The sequence below is a fragment of the Salvelinus fontinalis genome, chromosome 5 (genome assembly GCF_029448725.1).
Source record: "Salvelinus fontinalis isolate EN_2023a chromosome 5, ASM2944872v1, whole genome shotgun sequence".
In the NCBI taxonomy this organism is placed as follows: domain Eukaryota; kingdom Metazoa; phylum Chordata; class Actinopteri; order Salmoniformes; family Salmonidae; genus Salvelinus; species Salvelinus fontinalis.
Window position 1 is genome coordinate 33,898,263 of NC_074669.1, and position 21,316 is coordinate 33,919,578.

Consider the following 21,316-nt stretch of genomic DNA (forward strand, 5'->3'; position numbering starts at 1 on the left):
GGGACTGACAAAGTGACCAAGTCATCAGTTTGTTGGTTTGGGCAGAAAGTAAGCAAAGCACCCAGGTCACAGTATCCCATGCGGATGAAACATTTATCACCTCAAATGGGAGCCTTACTAGAGTAAGGAGACAAATGCTGATTTGTGGAACGAATTCTAATTTCTCTTATCGGGGTCATGAATGTCTGTCATGGTACAGTATAACATTGACGTTTCTCATTCTGTGTTTGGATGTGATTTCTCTCCAGAACCATTCGGGATGAACTTGGAGAAGCAAAAGCCAGTGGCAACCTTGGAAACACCCTGAAGGTTCTGGGACGGTTTGATGAAGCAGTGGTCTGTTGCCAAAGACACTATGACATTACCAGAGGGATGTACGATAAGGTGAGACATTCAAACGTAATAATTTAATCACAAGTGTTAGGTTCTAAACAGAGTAAAAACTCAAAACGGATGACTAAGAAAAGCTCAAACAAAGTTTATTCACCCACTGGGTCAAACAGCTGCTAAGACAAATACCTGTTTACACAAGCACATATATTTATACACTCTTACTAGGTGGGGTATCAACTCCTTCCACATCTAGACAGCCAATACATCTCTGTTGCTAGTCAGGAACTTAATTGGTTCCTCTCGCTGGTATAGTCATGGCCCTGCCTCCTGGTAGAACCTTCATGTGCATGTAAGTATATGTGTGTAACAGGACTGTTCCTTGTCACTTCACCTGACGCCGAAATCCTCACTCCTCCCTAATCCATGGCTGTCCTACCTTATCAGTTACTGAAACCAAACCTTTGCCTTTTGCCTCCCTCCTTAGGAGCCATGAGATTTAACGATACATGTTTTAGTTTTTTGTCTCTCTTACCCCATTTTTCTCCCCAATATTGATCTCGTCTCATCGCTGCGAGTCCCCACCGGGCTCAGGAGGCGAAGGTCGAGTCATGCGTCCTCCAAAACATGACCCGCCAAACCGCGCTATTTATCAACCGTCCACTTAACCCGGAAGCCAGCTGCACCAATGTGTCGGAGGAAACACCGTTCAACGGAACGGTCAGCCTGCAGGCGCCCGGCCTGCCACAAGGAGTCGCTAGAACGTGATAAGCCAAGTAAAGCCTCCCCAGCCAAACCCTCCCGTAACCCGGATGACACTGGGCCAATTGTGCGCCGCCCTATGGGATTCCTGATCACGGCCGGTTGTGATACAGCCTGGAATTGAACCCGTGTCTTTGGTGACGGCTCCCGGGTCTGTGGTGACGGCTAGAATAAGTGATTAATAATTACAATTGAAGTCGAAGTTTACATACACCTTAGCCAAATACGTTTAAACTCAGCTTTTCACAATTCCTGACATTTAATCGTAGTAAAAATTCCCTGTGCCTTAGAACGCTGCACCACTCGGGAGGCCCAACAATACCATGTTTTGACAGAATGTAAACTTTATTCACTTCCCCTTCCTCACTCAGTAACTTTCCATACACCTAGTTCTCATCCACCCTCCATTGACCTAAACATATACCATCTTTACATGTAACGTAATCAATAAGTTATAGTATGGTAACATGAATAAGTATATTTCAAGCTAGAATCCAACACAAGTAAATAATATTCTTGGATTGTAATGATCTTGGTTCCAGCCCAACACTAATATCTTATTCAAACGTTCAATCAAAACATCAAGACCTTGCTTAATGAAGATTTAGTGCATGACTGAAAGTCCATTGGTTGTGGCCATAACAGGGAGCTTGTTCTTCCACTACTAAATAGTTGGGGAACTAGAATAAGTGATTAATAATTACAATTGAAGTCGAAGTTTACATACACCTTAGCCAAATACATGTAAACTCAGTTTTTCACAATTCCTGACTTTTAATCCTCGTAAAAATTCCCTGTCTTAGGTCAGTTAGGATCACCACTTTATTGTAAGAATGTGAAATGTCAGAATAATAGTAGAGCGAATGATTCACTTCAGCTTTTATTTCTTTCGTCACATTTCCAGTGGGTCAGAAGTTTACATACACTCAATTAATATTTGGTAGCATTGCCTTTAAATGGTTTAACTTGGGTCAAACGTTTTGGGTAGCCTTCCACAAGCTTCCCACAATAAGTTCCTCCTGACAAAGCTGGTGTAACTGAGTCAGGTTTGTAGGCCTCCTTGCTCGCACACGCTTTTTCAGTTCTGCCCACAAATTTTCTATAGGATTGAGGTCAGGGCTTTATGATGGCCACTCCAATACTTTGAAAGTCCTTAAGCCATTTTACCACAACTTTGAAAGTATGCTTGGGGTCATTGTCCATTTGGAAGACCCATTTGCGACCAAGCTTTAACTTCCTGACTGATGTCTTGAGATATTGCTTCAATATATCCACATAATCTTCCTCATGTTGCCGTCTATTTTGTGAAGTGCACCAGCCTCCTGCAGCAAAGCACCCCCACAACATGATGCTTCCACCCCTGTGCTTCACGGTTGGGATGGTGTTCTTCGGCTTGCAAGTCTCCCCCTTTTTCCTCCAAACATAACGATGGTCATTATGGTCAAACAGTTATGATTTTGTTTCATCAGACCAGAGGACATTTCTCCAAAAAGTACGATCTTTGTCCTTATTTGCAGTTGCAATCCATAGTCTGGCTTTTTTATGGCGGTTTTGGAGCAGTGGCTTCTTGCTGAGTGGCCATTCAGGTTATGTCGATATAGGACTTGTTTTACTGTGGATATAGATACGTTTGTACCTGTTTCCTCCAGTATCTTCATAAGGTTCTTTGCTGTTGTACTGGGATTGATTTGCACTTTTCGCACCAAAGCACGTTCATCTCTAGGGTACAGAACGCGTCTCTTTCCTGAGCGGTATGATGGTTAGGTGGTCCCATGGTGTATATACTTGCGTACTATTGTTTGTACAGATGAACGTGGTACCTTCAGGCGTTTGGAAATTGCTCCCAAGGATGAACCAGACTTTTTTTCTGAGGTCTTGGCTGATTTCTTTTGATTTTCCTATGATGTCAAGCAAAGAGGCGTGGAGTTTGAAGGTAGGCCTTGAAATACATCCACAGGTACACCTCCAATTGACTGAAATTATGTCAATTAGCCTATCAGAAGCTTCTAAAGTCATGACATAATTTTCTGGAATTTTCCAATTTGTTAACTTTTGACCCACTGGATTTGTGATACAGTGAAATGTAAACAATTGTTGGAAAAATGACTTGTGTCATGCACAAAGTAGATGTCCTAACCGACTTGCCAAAACTATAGTTAACAAGAAATTTGTGGAGCGGTTGAAAAACAAGTTTTAATGACTCCAACCTAAGTGTATGTAAACTTCTGACTTCAACTGTATGTGTTGATGTCTAGACTAGCTTGACGCCCAACCCTCTTTGTGTGCTGGGCAAGTATTTACAATGTTGGTTGTGTTGGTCTGTTCCTCTCTGTGTGTCTAGGTTGGGCAGGCCAGAGCGCTGTATAATTTTGGCAACGTTTACTACTCCAAGGGGAAGAGTATCTGCTGGACTGGAGCGGAGCCAGGAGAAATCTCAGAGGAGGCCAAGTTTGCACTAGTCAAAGCCACAGAGTATTACGAGTGAGTTAATCAGTGGGTTTCTATAATGGAGTCTCCATATGATGTGAAAGAGAGCGTAATGGTGAATAAGAATGACTTTTGTGAATGTCTGTGACCTTTTTTAATACTTTATATGATGGCGTCAGCTGATAAATAACATAGTAAATGACAGTGTACGAATAAATAACTTTTGGTGAATATTACCTTTTTTTTAATACTTTTTTTGTCTGTTTATTGTATAGATTAAACCTGTCCATTGTGAAGGACTTGGAAGATCGGGCAGCACAGGGACGAACCTATGGTAACCTAGGTAACGCATACTATCTGCTCGGAAACTTCCAGAAAACTGTGGGGGCCCATGAACAGGTACATACCCTAAATTAGTGCCATCACATTTACATTACATTTAAGTCATTTAGCAGACGCTCTTATCCAGAGCGACTTACAAATTGGTGCATTCACCTAATGACATCCAGTGGAACAGCCACTTTACAATAGTCTTAGTACAAGTCTTAGTACATGACTATCAGGGTTAATATATATATATATATGATGCATGTGTGAATATTGTTGTATGATGATATATGTTCTTGTTACTTTATTTAGTAGAAAAGAGAACATATCACTCTGACCACTCAAATTCTTCCATGATTTGTTTTGAAGCGTCTCCTCATCGCTAAGGAGTTTGGGGACAGGGCGGCTGAGAGGAGGGCCTACTGTAACCTAGGGAACGCCTACATCTTCCTGGGCCAGTTTGGAGTGGCAGCTGAACATTACAAGTGAGTGGACTTACTTCCTTAGACCAATTGACCATCAAAGGCCCAGGGATGTCTCAGACACTACTGCCAAGTTAGTACATGTATGTTTGGATGTGTGAAAGAATAAAAACAAAAAAGGGGGGAAAGTGTGGGGAGGAATTATAAGTGAAAATGTTTCTGGAAATCTCTTACCAAAGACCCACAAATGGGGGTAAGCAAGATTCGTTTCCGGTGACCTCTTCCTTATCATCCCTTGACCTCTGCCCCCCAGGAGGACTCTGCAGCTGGCCAGGCTGCTGAAGGACAAGGCTGTGGAGGCTCAGGCCTGTTACAGCCTGGGGAACACCTACACACTGCTGCACGACTACGAGAGAGCCATCGACTACCACATCAAACACCTCATCATCGCACGGGAGCTCAAGGACAGGTACACACACTTACAATACTTGGTTGCTCATGGTTGTCGATCGTCTATGATCGTGACCATCTTCTTTAATTATGAGTCTTGTGATGGCTCTAGAGACCAATGTTCTTCTTTGCCTAAGACATGCATTGTTCAAAAGGCTTATGCAAAGTGTTCACAGTAGGGAAGTGTACTTTCTGAGTTGGCAATTACTCAATCTCCCTTCTGTCTGTCCTTCTGTGTTTGTTCAGAGTCGGGGAGGGAAGAGCGTGCTGGAGTTTAGGAAATGCTCACACGGCCCTGGGGAATCATCAGGATGCCATTCACTTTGCTGAGAAACATCTGGAGATATCCATAGAGGTGTACTGCCTGGTCAATGTTTACTCCACCTCCCTATCTAATGCATGTTATCATTACCTGTCATCTAGTCAGATCTTGCTACATGGAATTAACCGATAAGTCACAACTCTAGGAATTCCGTATGAATATAGCAAATGAGGCAATCTCTTCCGGTACCGAGGGGAGGGGTGAGGACAACACCTCGACTCTCTATATGGTCAGATTATTCCCCAGCTGTGTTCGAGTTGTGTTCTTATGCAGTTCTCAGTTTTTTGTTTTCTTTTCTAATACACTTCTCATCCTGTATTTGGTCCAGACTGGAGACAAAAATAGCGAGGCAACAGCCAGGATGAACTTGTCAGACCTGAAGTTATTGCTGGTTCTGGGTCAGAACCCAAGCTCAAGCATCAACACCAACAGCAGCTCAAACTTTAACAGCAACAGCTCTGTTCTGACTGAGAACCTCAGGAAGCAGAATACCTTACCAGGTACAAGTCCTTACCGCCCTACCAGTAACAATGCTACAGTATTATCATTATTATGATGTACTATATATATTGATTTTAGTGGCTCAGTTGGTAGAGCATGGCGCTTGCAACATCGATCGCGGGTTTGATTCCCGCTGGGGCCACCCATGCGAAAATGTATGCACACAGTACTGTAAGTCGCTTTGAATAAAAGCGTCTGCTAAATGGCGTTATTATTATAAATAACCATTATTCCATTTGAACTCATTATTCTGAACCTTACACAAATCTGCAGTTCGAAGTCAGTCCAGGTGCAAGCCTGGCAAAGTGACACATGCAAATGGATACATATGGCACACACACCGACTTCTGATGTGTTCGTTTCAGGCGTTAAATCAGAAGGAAGGAGGAACAGTATGGAGGACTTGGAGGTGGTAGGGCTGAGTCCTGAAAAAACTGTGGAGGTGGGTACAAAAATATGTACAGTACACATGCATATTAAGACATTGACATATGCTTATGAGCCGGAATACCCCCTATCCGTCATGTTACTATTGTATTGATTTACACTACCGTTCAGAAGTTTGGGGTCACTTAGAAATGTCCTTTTTGCAAAGAAAAAGCCATATCTCAGACTGGCCAATAAAAAGATTAAGATGGGCAAAAGAACAGACACTGGACAGAGGAACTCTGCCTAGAAGGCCAGCATCCCGAAATCACCGCTTCACTGTTGACTTTGAGACTGGTGTTTTGCGTATACTATTTAACGAAGCTGCCAGTTGAGGACTTGTGAGGCGTCTGTTTCTCAAACTAGACACTCTAATGTACTTGTCCTCTTGCTCAGTTGTGCACCGGGGCCTCCCACTCCACTTTTTATTCTGGTTGGAGCCAGTTTGCGCTGTTCTGTGAAGGGAGTAGTACACAGCGTTGTACCAGATCTTAATTTTCATGGCAATTTCTCGCATGGAATAGATTTCATTTCTCAGCAAGAATAGACTGATGAGTTTCAGAAGACAGGTCTATGTCTCTGGCCATTTTGAGCCTGTAATCAAACCCACACATGCGGGTGCTCCAGATACTCAACTAGTCTAAAGAAGGCCAGTTTTATTGCTTCTTTAATGAGCACAACAGTTTTCAGCTGTGCTAACATAATTGCAAAATGATTTTCTAATGATCAATTAGCCTTTTAAAATGATAAACTTGGATTAGCTAACACAACGTGCCATTGGAACACAGGAGGGATGGTTGCTGATAATGGGCCTCTGTACGCCTATGTAGATATTCCATTAATATTCAGCCGTTTCCAGCTACAATAGTAATTTACAACATTAACAATGTCTACACTGTATTTCTGATCACTTTGATGTTATTTTAATGGATAAAAAATCGCTTTTCTTTCAAAAACACGGAAACGTCTAAGTGACCCCAAACCTTGAACGGTAGTGTATGTAAATTTCGTTTTTATTGATTTACATAGCGATGGTGACGTCTCAACTAAACTGCCTACACACACCACCTATCAATCCCCTATCCTCCATGTTTCTTTTCATGTACCGGTACTCTTGTCTTCATGTACTGCCCTTACAACAGAACTGGGACGAAGGCGTGTTCAGGCCTCCTAATCCTAAATCCAGCATGGCCAAGGCCTCCTCCAAGCTGTTCTTTATCAACCGGCTCAGAGGGAAGAAACACAAGAAGCACAGCTCTCCTACCAGAGACGGAGTTCTCCAGGACGCCAGCAACAAACCCACAGCCCCAGAGACGGACACACAGAAGTCAGAAGCCGAGGTAGCTTCAACCATAGAGATAGGCCTACATTAGTAGCGTAATCATATAAAGATAAATCATATAATTGGTCTATTGCTATTATTTTAAATGCATTCCTACGGGTTCAACTGCATACTTGGGTTTAACTACAGTAGATAACATGGAGGCTGGGCATGTTGTGCAGTCTATTGTAACATTCTTGTCTTATGGCAACCATAAAAAGGCTATCATTACTATCTGAGACTTTTCTGGTTGTTTTAGTGGGTGTTTTGTGCCTCCTTTCTCCTGTAGATTGGAGGTTCTGACACTCTGGGTGATGAAGGCTTCTTCGACCTCCTAAGTCGTTTCCAGGGCAGCAGAATGGAAGACCAAAGATGCTCCTTATTGGACGACCAGAGCAGTCTCACTGACCCCTTCTCTCTCTGTACCACCCCGCCCGTAGCCATGAGGAAATGTAAGTTAGTCTCACCGACCCCTTCTCTCTCTGTACCACCCCGCCCGTAGCCAGGAGGAAATGTAAGTTAGTCTCACCGACCCCTTCTCTCTCTGTACCACCCCGCCCGTAGCCATGAGGAAATGTAAGTTTGTCTCACCGACCCCTTCTCTCTCTGTACCACCCCGCCCGTAGCCATGAGGAAATGTAAGTTAGTCTCACCGACCCCTTCTCTCTCTGTACCACCCCGCCCGTAGCCATGAAGAAATGTAAGTTAGTCTCGCCCCCCCCCCCCCCCCCCCCCCTCTGCATGCCATGTCTACCAATGTGCCTGGTTGGCACTTTGTGACCTACGCATCGTCCAATGCCTTTCCTGTACGTGCCTTCCTTCTCCTATTCACTGGTTTGTAGGAGCTCATGTACTTGTGATTTTCCTCCTTGAATTTTGAGTTCATAATAAAAAAAAACATTGCTTTGGCAAAGGAGATGTAGCTTTCAGGCTGAACTGAAACTACTCCTTCCTTTATCACCCCTTCCTGTCCTCTGCTACCTCAAGTAACTAGTTCCGTGTGCGAGGCCAACCTGGAGCCTGAGCATTTCCTGGACCTGCTGGCCACCTCCCAGGGCCGTCGGCTGGACGAGCAGAGAGCCAGCGTGGGCAGCAGCTTCCCCGGTCTACGTCTGTGCACCTCCAATCATTCCCTCAGTCCCCTGATGACCAGTGCTGACCAGCCTCAGGCTGATGATGTTTTCTTCGACATGCTAGTCAAGTGCCAGGTAATCAAGACATAGCCAACAGTAGGCTGGTTCACTGAAAATGACTTTACTATTCAGAAGTTAGTAAAAGCCTAATTTGCTTACACCTTAGTACCTATTGTAAAGATGATGAATTGTAACTCATGGACCAAATTTATTGAAAAATACTATATATCAGAAATTTTGACTGACACTTGATTTGAGATCAAAATCTGGTCTGTTCCGATGTGCCTGTGTAGGGTTCTAGACTGAATGACCAGCGGTGTACAGCGCCCCCTCTCCCCACTAGAGGTTCTACGGTCCCAGACGAGGACTTCTTAAGCCTCATCCTGCGATCCCAGGCCAACAGGATGGACGAGCAGCGGGTCCCACTACCTCCCAGCTCTGACGCTGTCCCTAGCCAGCCCTGCCCAGACTGATGACCTATATGTCTGCCTACCTATCCTCTAACTTCAGCTCAGCCCTGAACTCCTCAAGCCTGTTCCAGACTGACTATCCCACTTTTACCTGCCCAGGCATGAGCTCCTCAAGACTGATGCAATCATCACATGGTTTCCTCTCCCACAGCTGAAAATGTATCTACCCTGTGAACCTAAATAACCTCTGCCAGACATTCACGACAACATTCCCTTTACACTCTGGATTCACACAGTCAATTACATGGGTCTCCAACTCCACACAACTTTCAGTTGATTAGTGGACAGTCTTCTCTGCAGGGAAACATGATCTGAGCCCCCACACTACTGTAGAATCACCAGATTTGAGTTGGAAGAAGCGACATGAACTTGACTCCTGCTGAAATGTTTTTTTTATTTTTTATTTCTATACATAGTGTTTGAGTTGACACTTTCGATTACTGTACAGAAATGTTATTCTGGCAGAGATTTTCAAATATTTTTTTTTGATATGGTGACGGATCCTTTCAGCTGTTCTCAGTATGTGAAGAACCAGACATTACAATGAACTTTGACACCATTTTACCAGAAATGTCATAAACACCTTTAAATGAAATGTACATTTTGTGACACGCAAGCTTATGCTGATAGAAGAGTATAGAAATAGGATGTGCAGAAAAATTAATTGTACAGGTCAGCAATGTTTTTTTACTTCCAGTTTATGCTGACCATGGGAAAATAAATCCTAATTTCAACAGACACTTTTTTTTGTGTGCTTTTACCACATTTTCTCCCCAATTTCGTGATATCCAATTGGTAGTTAGTCTTGTACCATCTCTGCAACTCCTCTACGGACTCGGCAGAGGTGAATGTCGAGAGCCATGCGTCCTCCGAAACACGACCCTGTCAAGCCGCACTGCTTCTTGACACACTGCTCGCTTAACCCGGAAGCCAGCCGCACCAATGTGTCAGAGGAAACACCGTCCAGCTGGCGACCGGCGCCCACTACAATGAGTCGCTAGAGGGTGATGGGTCAAGGAAATCCCGGCCGGCCAAACCCTCCTCTAACCCGGGTGACGCTGGCCCAATTGTGTGCCATCTCCCGGTCATGGCCGGCTGTGACACAGCCTGGGATCGAATCCGGGTCTGTAGTGACGCCTCAAGCTGTTTCCAGTATCCTAATCCACCCTGATTCAATGCTCGCTCATAACTGGAAGCAAAATGTCCTTTGGAACTCTAGCTAAAAAGCTACAATCTACTGGGCTAGGGAAAAATATGTTTAGGGAAAGGCAACATTAATCAAATGAATGGTGGAAAGTCTTTGAACAATTCACTATTTAATGTTTACAGTACATTCAAAGCTGGTGAATATCAGTAATGTTCATCAGTGCCTATCATCATGTGGTCATCACCTTCTGTACATTTTCAGGCATCTTACACTGACTATTCATAACAGGTCCTACCTCGTCCCCAGGCTCTGTGCTACTGCTTAGAGAGTTGGCTGGTGGATGCGATTTAAAATGGGGCTAGAAGTCCAGGACAATAACAGTTTTGCAGGGCTAAACCATATCGTAATGTACATGATAAGGTTTCTTACTAATCTTTAACTTCAGGAGATGGATAGAGGTCCACTATGGCTGTCTATTGATTCAGATCTGTCTTTCTTGTGAGTCTGGGGGGGAAAACAAAACTTTTTAGAGGTTAGTTAAGTTACATTGGTTGATTTTTGAACTGAAAGAACGTGTTACTTCACACAACCTGTGTTCAAGCCTTGGTTCCTTTTAAGAGTGGGGTCAATTATATTTCAATTCAAGTGAACTCTTTTGGAGTTTCTGAATTGACCCCAACACTGGTTCTTTTGTGGTCCAGATTTCTAGAATTGGAAAAAAAAAATTTAACAGGTAACATCTAACCCCTGTGATGTCACTCAGGTTGATCTCACTTGGGGAAGCCGCTGGTTATGGTGGAGCATAACCCTCGACCTGGTAGCATGCTGAGGTGGGCAGGTCTTTGCACTCCGACATGAACACAGGCAGAGCCGACACTGGGATCCACTCCTGTTGCTGCAAGACAAACAAGAGGAGAATTGTTCTGATGATGAATATTTTGAGTAGAAAGAATTGTAAAAAGGAGAATAAAAGCAAGTGAAATGTAATAACAGAAGTGCACATTTGAACAGCAAATCAAAATATTAGGCTTAGAAATCAGTTGAAGTTAGGGTAAGGGTTCATGTCTGCTGGCTGTAAACACTGCCTATAATGCATCCTAACCTTGCTGGTGTCTTGGGTATCGGTGATGAATGTGTAGAGGTAGACTGCTGAAAAGCCACACCAAGTAACTCATCTGCTGTGTGTCCTTGAAAATAGGATACATGTCATCTCTGTTGGCCAAGGAGAACAGGCACTCTGATACTGTGTTCCAAAACTAACAGCTAAACAAAATGGTTATGGTAATAAAATAAGTTTTCCCAGTTAAGCCTCACTTTTCTGTTAACTCCTGCACCTGTGTGGTTGAGTGATAACACTCCAAACACAAGTAAATCAATCCCAGTTTGATCTACTTGTGGCAGGGCCCGAGCACGATCCAGCCACAGAAACGGTACACCAGGTAGATGATTCCGGTATCGAAACGCTGCTCTCAGGGTCAGAGTGGGAATCTAGGAATACCCAAGCACAATTCACATATCAATGGAATTCTGGTGGAATTGATCAAATATTCCACTTAACTAAATAATAGGGCTTGTGCGATGCATCAAGTGTTGAATTCAACATGAGTGTCTTACATTGTATCTCTTGAAGTAGCCCATGACTCCCATCAAAATGAAAAGTGTGCCTGTCCCAAGAAAGATGCTGCAGACATTGTAATGGGTCAGAATCTAATGGGAGAAAGAACTAAAACGCTGTCACCACAAATTAAACATTTATGTAATGTGTTAAGGCTAAAGAAGGCACAGACAAACAGTACAAAACTTGACCTTTGTCTGGATTTCTATTTTGAGAATGGAGCCGATGAGGATATACCAGCCTTTCAGAAACTCCAGTCTATCTGACCATGGAACCTCAACACTGGCGGACTATACAGAAGTCTATGTACTCCTGTAAAATCACACCGACCGGTTTATATAAACAAAGGTTTACACAGACAGACATTTCTTTGTAAACTCAGCAAAAAAAGAAACCTCACTGTCAACTGTGTTTATTTTCCACAAACTTAACGTGTAAATATTTGTATGAAGATAAGATTCAACAACTGAGACAAACTGAACAAGTTCAACATACGTGACTAACAGAAATGGAATAATGTGTTCCTGAACAAAGGGGGGGGGGGGTCAAAATCAAAATGAACAGTCAGTATCTGGTGTGGCCACCAGCTGTATTAGGTACAGCAGTGCATCTCCTCCTCATGGACTGCACCAGATTTGCCAGTTCTTGCTGTGAGATGGTACCCCACTCTTTCACCAAGGCACCTGCAAGTTCCCGGACATTTCTGGCGGGAATGGCCCTAGCCCTCACCCTCCGATCCAACAGGTCCCAGACGTGCTCAATGGGATTGAGATCCGGGCTCCTCGCTGGCCATGGCAGAACACTGACATTCCTGTCTTTCAGGAAATCACGCACAGAACGAGCAGTATGGCTGGTGGCATTGTCATGCTGGAGGGTCATGTCAGGATGAGCCTGCAGGAAGGGTACCACATGAGGGAGGAGGATGTCTTTCCTGTAATGCACAGCTTTGAGATTGCCTGCAATGACAACAAGCTCAGTCCAATGATGCTGTGACACACCTCCCCAGACCATGATGGACCCTCCACTTCCAAATCGATCCCGCTCCAGAGTACAGGCCTCGGTGTAGCGCTCATTCCTTTGATGATAAACTTGAATCCGACCATCACCCCCGGTTAGACAAAACCGCAACTCGTCAGTGAAGAGCACTTTTTGCCAGTCCTGTCTGGTCCAGCGATGGTGGGTTTGTGCCCATAGGCGACATTGTTGCCGGTGATGTCTGGTGAGGACCTGCCTTACAACAGGCCTACAAGTCCTCAGTCCAGCCTCTCGCAGCCTATTGCGTACAGTCTGAGCACTGATGGAGGGATTGTGCGTTCCTGGTGTAACTCGGGCAGTTGTTGTTGCCATCCTGTACCTGTCTCGCAGGTGTGATGTTCGGATGTACCAATCCTGTGCAGGTGTTGTTACACGTGGTCTGCCACTGCGAGGATGATCAGCTGTCCGTCCTGTCTCCCTGTAGCGCTCTTAGGCGTCTCACAGTTCGGACTTGCAATTTATTGCCCTGGCCACATCTGCAGTCCTCATGCCTCCTTGTGGCATGCCGAAGACACGTTCACGCAGATGAGCAGAGACCCTGGGCATCTTTCTTTTGGTGTTTTTCAGAGTCAGTAGAAAGGCCTCTTTAGTGTCCTAAGTTTTCATAACTGTGACCTTAATTGCCTACCGTCTGTAAGCTGTTAGTGTCTTAACGACCGTTCCACAGGTGCATGTTCATTAATTGTTTATGGTTCATTGAACAAGAATGGGAAACAGTGTTTAAACCCTTTTACAATGAAGATCTTTGAAGTTATTTGGATTTTTACAAATTATTTCTGAAAGATAGGGTCCTAAAAAAGGGACGTTTGAGTTTATATATCAATAAAAATTATGCATATTCATGACTGACTTGCTGAGAATAGATGTCCTTGTCCTGACACGATAATTCTCAATTGGAGATCGAATTTCAATATTTAAACAATGTTGTAAATGTCGAGAGACAGACAGCAATGTTTGTACAACCTGTTGTTGCAAACCAAATGTTGGGCCAGAAGCAAGGGGAAATAATATCTAGAATTTTTTTACAGTGGAGATCAAGTTAATTAATTGGCTGGCTGAGCTGGTAGGACACTGAATTTCTCAGATGGAACAGAAAACAATATGTACATTTCTGCATCGTAGGCTAACCTGTGCTAAACAGGTTTTTTGGCTTAGAACGCGTCTCAACCAATCACAATGCTTGTTTTGACCAATCAGTTGTAGAAGAATCCTATAAGACTCCTAAAAGAAAAAGTCTAATCATTATGCATAAACAGATACAGTATATATTTTTTATTTACCATGATGATATAGCATAGTGTAAAAGAAGACATTACTTTCTTGTAATCATATCAGTAGACTTACAAACTGAAGTTGAATCCTGTTGAGCACAGAGTGTGTGCAGAGTGAGGGAGGGCTCTTACAATGATGAGACAGTCAAAGAGCAGTTAGTTAGTTCTTAACCGACTTTAAAATACAGTGAAACCCAAAAGGATTAATTTTTCTAAGAACACATAGAAAACATATTGTCATACTCGGAATCTGTCTGCAATCTGCCGAGCTAATAGGTTTAGTGAAGTAGACAAACAGTCAGATGGCATACCGTGACCGTGACTTCAAAGTCATAGCAGTTTGGCAGCTCTCCGTGTCTGACTGTCTGTAGATTTATGGCCTGAGAATGGCTTTGGAATGTATAACGTCTGTTTTACGGGCTCCTGACCAATTCTGCTATTTTTTTTGCACTAATCAAATTTTTTCTTGTACATGTTTCCTATGACTGGAAAGAGCTTCTGGACATCAGAACAGCGATCACTAACCTCGATTTGGATAAAGATTTCTACTTCAGTCGGCGGCACAGGACATATTGCTCACCCTGGACCAGGCCCTAATCCCCGACAGTCGGAAGAGAAAGAAACAGCGATGTAGAGGCTGACGTAACTAATCCGCCTCGACCCTCTGTTCAATTGGCGAATATACAATAACTGGAGAGCAAACTGGACGAGCTCCGTTCCAGACTATCTATCAACGGGACCTGAAGAAGAAACTTTGCACATACACTGCTGCCATCTAGTGGACACAATCTAAATTGCAACTGGGCTGGAATAATACATTATGGGATTTCTCTGGCATTTCAAAGATGATGGTACAAAAAAACTTTGATTTTAACTTTGTATTATCTTTTACCAGATCTAATGTATTATATATGTAACACGTTAGATCTGGTAAAATATAATACAAAGAACTAGATGGCAGCAGTGTATTTAGACTGATCCATTGAACCATTGCATTTCTGTTTAAAATGTATCAGGACTGCCCAAATGTTCCTAATTTGTTTATTAATAACTTTCAGATTCAAAACTGTGCACTCTCCTCAAACAATAACATGGTATTCTTTCACTGTAATAGCTACTGTAAATTGGACAGTGTAGTTAGATAAATTCTTGTTAAAGCTTTCTGTCAATATCAGATACTGTATGTCTATGATCTGGGAAATGTTCTTGTTACTTACAACCTCATGCTAATCGCATTAGCGTACGTTAGCTCAACCATCCCACCGATCCTGAAGAAGTAAAAAAAAAAAACACTGGCACATCTTGAGCACTGATCCACAACTGGAAAAGACGTTAAAAAAAAACCAGACCAAAAAGTCCAGACACGCCCTCAACATCAGTCAAATGGTGGTGAGGTCTGATCTTCCACCGGTGCCACTTAGCACCTTCCTAGACAGAGTGTGCAAAGCTGTCATCAAGGCAAAGAGTGGCTACTTTGAAGAATTTAACACTTTTTTCATTAATACATGATTCCATATGTGTTATTTCATAGTTTTGATGTCTTCACTATTATTCCACAATGTAAAAAATAGTACAAATAAAGAAAAACCCTGGAATGAGTAGGTTTACCCAAACTTTTGACTGGTACTATATATTTTGGGATGTGAGGACAGTCTGTTTGACTTAACGAAGATCCGTTTTAGATCTAAACGTTGTCAATAAAGCGATGAATTGGGATCAGTGTGATGCCAGGACAACAACCTCTCCCTCAACGTCAGAAAGACGAAGGAGCTGATCATGGACTACAGGAAATAGAGGGCCGAGCACACCCCCATTCACAATGACGGGCCTGTAATGCAGCAGGTCGAGAGCGTCAAGTTCCTCGGTGTCCAAATCACTAAGGATCTATAATGGTCCAAACACACCAACACAGTGGTGAAAAAGTTATACAGCTGCACCATTGAGAGCATCTTGACAGGGTGCATCACCGCTTGGTATGGCAACTGCTTGGCATCCAACCACAAGGAGCTAGAGAGGGTAGTGTGGACTACCCAGTACATTGCTGGGGCCGAGCTCCCGGCCATCCAGAACCTCTATAACAGGCGGTGTCAGAGGAAGGCCATACAAATGTTTACAAACTGCAACCACCCAAGTCATAGACTGTTCTCTCTGCTACCCATGGCAAGCAGTACCAATGAACCATGTCTGGATCCAACAGGGCCCTGAACAGTTTCTACAGTGCCTTACAAAAGTATTCATCCCCCTTGGCGTTTTTCCTATTTTGTTGCATTACAACCTGTCATTTAAATGGATTTTTATTTGAATTTCATGTAATGGAAATACAAAATAGTCCAAATTGGTGAAGTGAAATTGGTGAAGAAAAGTGGTGCGTGCATATGTATTCACCCCCTTTGCTATGAAGTCCCTAAATAAGATCTGGTGCAACCAATTACTTTCAGAAGTTACATAATTAGTTGAATAAAGTCCACCTGTGTGCAATCTAAGTGTCACATGATCTGTCACATGATCTCAGTGTATTTATACAGTTGAAGTCAGAAGTTTACATACACTTAGGTTGGAGTCATTAAAACTCATTTTCAACCACTCCACAAATTTCTTGTTAACAAACTATAGTTTTGGCAAGTCGGTTAGGACATCCACATTGTGCATGACACAAGTAATTCTCCCAAAAACTGTTTACAGACAGATTATTTCACTTATAATTCCCTGTATCACAATTCCAGTGGGTCAGAAGTTTAGATACACTAAGTTGACTGTGTCTTTAAACAGCTTGGAAAATTCCAGAAAATGATGTCATGGCTTTAGAAGCCTCTGATAGGCTAATTGAGATCATTTGAGTCATTTGGAGGTGTACCTCTGGATGTATTTCAAGGCCTACCTTCAAACTCAGTGCCTCTTTGCTTGACATCATGGGAGAATCAAAAGAAATCAGCCAAGACCTCAGAAAAAAAAATTGTAAACCTCCACAAGTCTGGTTCATCCTTGGGAGCAATTTCCAAATGCCTGAAGGTACCACATACATCTGTACAAACAATAGTATGCAAGTATAAACACCATGGGACCACGCAGCCGCCATACCACTCAGGAAGGAGATACGTTCTGTCTCCTAGAGATGAATGTACTTTGATGCGAAAAGTGCAAACCAATCCCAGAACAACAGCAAAGGACCTTGTGAAGATGCTGGAGGAAAGAGGTACAAAAGTATCTATATCCACAGTAAAACGAGTCCTATATCGACTTAACCTGAAAGGCCGCTCAGCAAGGAAGAAACCACTGCTCCAAAACTGCCATAAAAAAGTCAGACTACGGTTTCCAGCTGCACACACACAGAACTGTTTGGCCATAATGATCATTGTTATGTTTGGAGGAAAAAGGGGGATGCTTGCAAGCCGAAGAACACCATCCCAACCGTGAAGCACGGGGGTTGCAGCATCATGTTGTGGGGGTGCTTTGCTGCAGGAGGGACGGATGCACTTCAGAAAATAGATGGCATCATGAGGAGAAAAATGATGTGGATATATTGAAGCAACATCTCAGACATCAGTCAGGAAATTAAAGCTTGGTCGCAAATGGGTCTTCCAATGGTCAATGACCCCAAGCATACTTCCAAAGTTGTAGCAAAATGGCTTAAGGACAACAAAGTCAAGGTCTTCGAGTGGCCATAACAAAGCCCTGACTTAAATCCTTTAGAACATTTGTGGGCAGAACTGAAAAAGTGTGTGTGAGCAAGGAGGCCTACTCTGTCAGGAGGAATGGGCCAAAATTCACCCAACTTATTGTGGGGAGCTTGTGGAAGGCTACCAGAAATGTTTGACCCAAGTTAAACAATTTAAAGGCAATGCTACCAAATTCTAATTGAGTTATTGTAAACTTCTGACCCACTGGGAATGTGATGGAAAAAATAAAAGCTGAAATAAATCATTCTCTACTATAATTCTGACATTTCATTTAAAAAAAAACAAGGTGGTGATCCTAACTGACCTAAGACAGGGAATTTTTACTAGTATTAAATGTCAGGAATTGTGAAAAACTGAGTTTAAATGTATTTGGCTAAGGTGTATGTAAACTTCTGACTTCAGTTGTATACACATGTTCTGAAATGCCCCAGAGACTGCAACACCACTAAGCAAGAGGCACCACCAAGCAAGCGGCACCATGAAGACCAAGGAGCTCTCCAAACAGGTCAGGGACAAAGTTGTGGAGAAGTACAGATCAGGGGTTGGGTTTAAAAAAATATCAGAAACTTTGAACATCCCACGGAGCACTATTAAACCCATTATTAAAAAAATATGGCACCATAACACACCTGCCAAGACTCACAGACCAGGCACTGAGGGCAATAATCAGAGAGGCAACAAAGAGACCAAAGATAACCCTGAAGGAGCTGCAAAACTCTACAGCGGAGATTGGAGTATCTGTCCATAGGACCACTTTAAGCCGTACACTCCACAGAGTTGGGCTCTATGGAAGAGTCCCCAGAAAAAAAGCCATTGCTTAAATAAAAAAATAAGCAAACATGTTTGGTGTTCGCCAAAAAACATATGGAAGAAGGTACTCTGGCCAGATGAGACTAAAATGTAGCTTTATGGCCATCAAGTAAAACGCTATGTCTGGCATGAACCCAACACCTCCCAAACAGTGAAGCATGGTGGTGGCAGCATCATGCTGTGGGGATGTTTTTCATCAGCAGGGACTGGGAAACTGGTCAGAATTAAAGGAATGATGGATGGTGCTAAATACAGGGAAATTCTTGAGGGAAACCTGTTTCAGTCTTCCAGGGATTTGAGACTGGGATGGAGGTTCACCTTCCAGCAGGACAATGACCCTAAGTATACTGCTAAAGCAGGGGTGTCAAACTCATTCCACGGAGGGCCTAGTGTCTGCAGGTTTTTGGTTTTTCCTTTCAATAAAGCCCTAGACAACCAGGTGTGGGGAGTTCCTAACTAATTAGTGATGTTAATTCATCAATCAAGTACAAGGGAGGAGCGAAAACCCGCAGACACTCGGCCCCCCGTGGAATGAGTTTGACACCTGCGTGCTAAAGCAACACTCAAGTGGTTTAAGGGGAAACATTTAAATGTCTTGGAATGGCCTAGTCAAAGCCCAGAACTCAATCCAATTGAGAATCTGTGGTACGACTTAAAGATTGTTGTACACCAGCGGAACCCATCCAACTTGAAGGAGTTGGAGCAGTTTTGACTTGAAGAATGGGCAAAAATCCCAGTGGCTAGATATGCCAAACTTATAGATACATACCCCAAGAGACTTGCAGCTGTAATTGCTGCAAAAGGTGACTCTACAAAGTATTGACTTTGGGGGGGGGGGTGAATAGTTATTCATGCTCAAGTTTTCCATTTTTTTGTCTTATTTCTTGTTTGTTTCACAATAAAAAATATTTAGCATCTTCAAAGTGGTAGGCATGTTGTGTAAATCAAATGATACAAACCCCCCAAAATACATTTTATACCTCAATTACCTCGTACCCCTGTACAGTACCCCTTGTATGTATATAGTGAAGCTATCATTACTCATTGTGTATCTATTATTACGTGTTTTACTTTTCTATTGTTTCTGTATTTACTTTATCTCTGCATTGTTGGGAAGGGCCCATGAGTAAGCAGCGAAATCACTGTGAAATCACTGTTAGTCCACACCTGTGGTTTACAAATCATGTGACGAATAAAATGTAATTTGATTTGATTGAGTGAACTTGATCTTCACATTCAACAACCTGCAAGCCATAAAGACAGTAGCCTATTACTGACAAGTACAACAACCTACATTTAGGACAAAAACGTGAGGGATCCAGCTATGACTATTATGTTGTTTGTTTACAGAGCTGTCACCCCACAACCATGTTGTAACGCTCGTCGTAATCCTCCTCGTCTGAGGAGGAGCAAGGATCGGACCAAATCGCAGCGTGGTTTGAGTACATACTTTAATATTTAAACGAAGACGAAAAAACACTTGACAAAATAACAAACGAACGAACGAAACCAGTACCGTGTGGCAAACAAACACAGACACGGCAACAATCACCCACAAACAAACAGTGAGAACAGCCTACCTTAATATGGTTCCCAATCAGAGACAATGACAAACACCTGCCTCTGATTGAGAACCATATTAGGCCAAACAATAAACCCAACATAGAAACACATAACATAGAATGCCCACCCAGCTCACGTCCTGACCAACTAAACAAGACTGAACAAAGGAAATAAGGTCAGGAACGTGACACATGTACTATAAGCAAAATACGTTTTCGTGAATTGGATATAGTTGATACAGTTATACTACTTATGAATATAGTTTTAATATGTTTTTTTTTGCAGGAAAAAAGGAAACATTTAATATTAGGGCCTGATACCTTTTGAAATGCACAATGAAATTCAACAGATCCTCCTCTGTTGTGCTTCCCATGGGGAACACAGGACAAATCTCAAGGCATTCTGTTGGGGGGTAAATAACAAACAAGGGACTTGAAACATTTCTGCAATAAAAAAAACATTGCTTATCAAAAACTCATCAGTCCAATTCATAAAAATCTGTTCAGACCTTTCTGACAAAGGGATTAAAGCATATCCAACCTCTTACACACCACTGAAGGATAAAAACTGTAAATGACATTTAGTATACAGTGACCATTATCCTACCAGTTTCAATCTGTGCTTCTACAGTATATCACAGGTCTAATTAGCTGCTGAGATGCTTCCGTTCCTTGAGGAGTCCTGGCACAGAGACTGAGGAGAATATATATCCCCTTTCTTCTTATACACAAGGTTACCAACGGTGATGTTTCGCAGATGAGAATACTACATCAACTGTAACATACTTTACTCAAATTATGTTTTATTGACAAGAGAGGATTTGATTAACTTAAGTGAACTGTCAAGCTATGACAGAACAAAAGTTGGAGGCAAAATTAAACATGATGTATCATACATGTCAGACTACAATTATGTACTGTGTACTCATCACAAATCACAAGAAACAGACGTTGGGTAGGTATTTCAGTGGAATCATGCTCCACAAACATTGCCAGTAATAATGCATCAAAATGAAAGGAGTATTGTGCTGGACAAAGTCCCCAGAGAACAGCACTACACAAACTACTTCACCTATACAACTCAAATTGCTCCTGAGGATGCAAAATAATGTTTACTATGTGTTGGGACTAGGGAAATATGCTTGGTCAACAGTATTTTGAGTCAACCCGAGCACTACTTTCTGCCACCTCTGGTCTCTTGGCCCTCCCACCCCTACAGGAGTTCAGCTCCCACTCAGCCCAGTCCAAGCTCTTCTCTGTCCTGGCACCCCAATGGTGGAACCAGCATCCCCTGAATCTAGGACAGCA

At 42.8% G+C, this 21,316-nt stretch overlaps 1 protein-coding gene and 1 pseudogene across 1 annotated transcript in view; one reads left to right on the top strand and one right to left on the bottom strand.

The window, feature by feature from the left end:
* Positions 1-11,340, top strand: part of LOC129855505 (G-protein-signaling modulator 2-like) — a 30,466-nt gene extending 19,126 nt beyond the window's left edge. Inside the window, exons 3-14 of the mRNA XM_055923230.1 lie at positions 249-384; positions 3,434-3,573; positions 3,795-3,918; positions 4,216-4,331; positions 4,582-4,737; positions 4,965-5,073; positions 5,369-5,540; positions 5,907-5,983; positions 7,110-7,307; positions 7,578-7,740; positions 8,276-8,496; positions 8,715-11,340. Of these exons, the coding sequence (XP_055779205.1) occupies positions 249-384; positions 3,434-3,573; positions 3,795-3,918; positions 4,216-4,331; positions 4,582-4,737; positions 4,965-5,073; positions 5,369-5,540; positions 5,907-5,983; positions 7,110-7,307; positions 7,578-7,740; positions 8,276-8,496; positions 8,715-8,894 (1,792 nt within the window). The 3' untranslated portion in view covers positions 8,895-11,340. The remainder of the gene's footprint in view (positions 1-248; positions 385-3,433; positions 3,574-3,794; positions 3,919-4,215; positions 4,332-4,581; positions 4,738-4,964; positions 5,074-5,368; positions 5,541-5,906; positions 5,984-7,109; positions 7,308-7,577; positions 7,741-8,275; positions 8,497-8,714) is intronic.
* On the bottom strand, positions 10,829-20,985 carry LOC129856079 (mucolipin-3-like; annotated as a pseudogene).
* Positions 20,986-21,316: the final 331 nt, after the last annotated feature.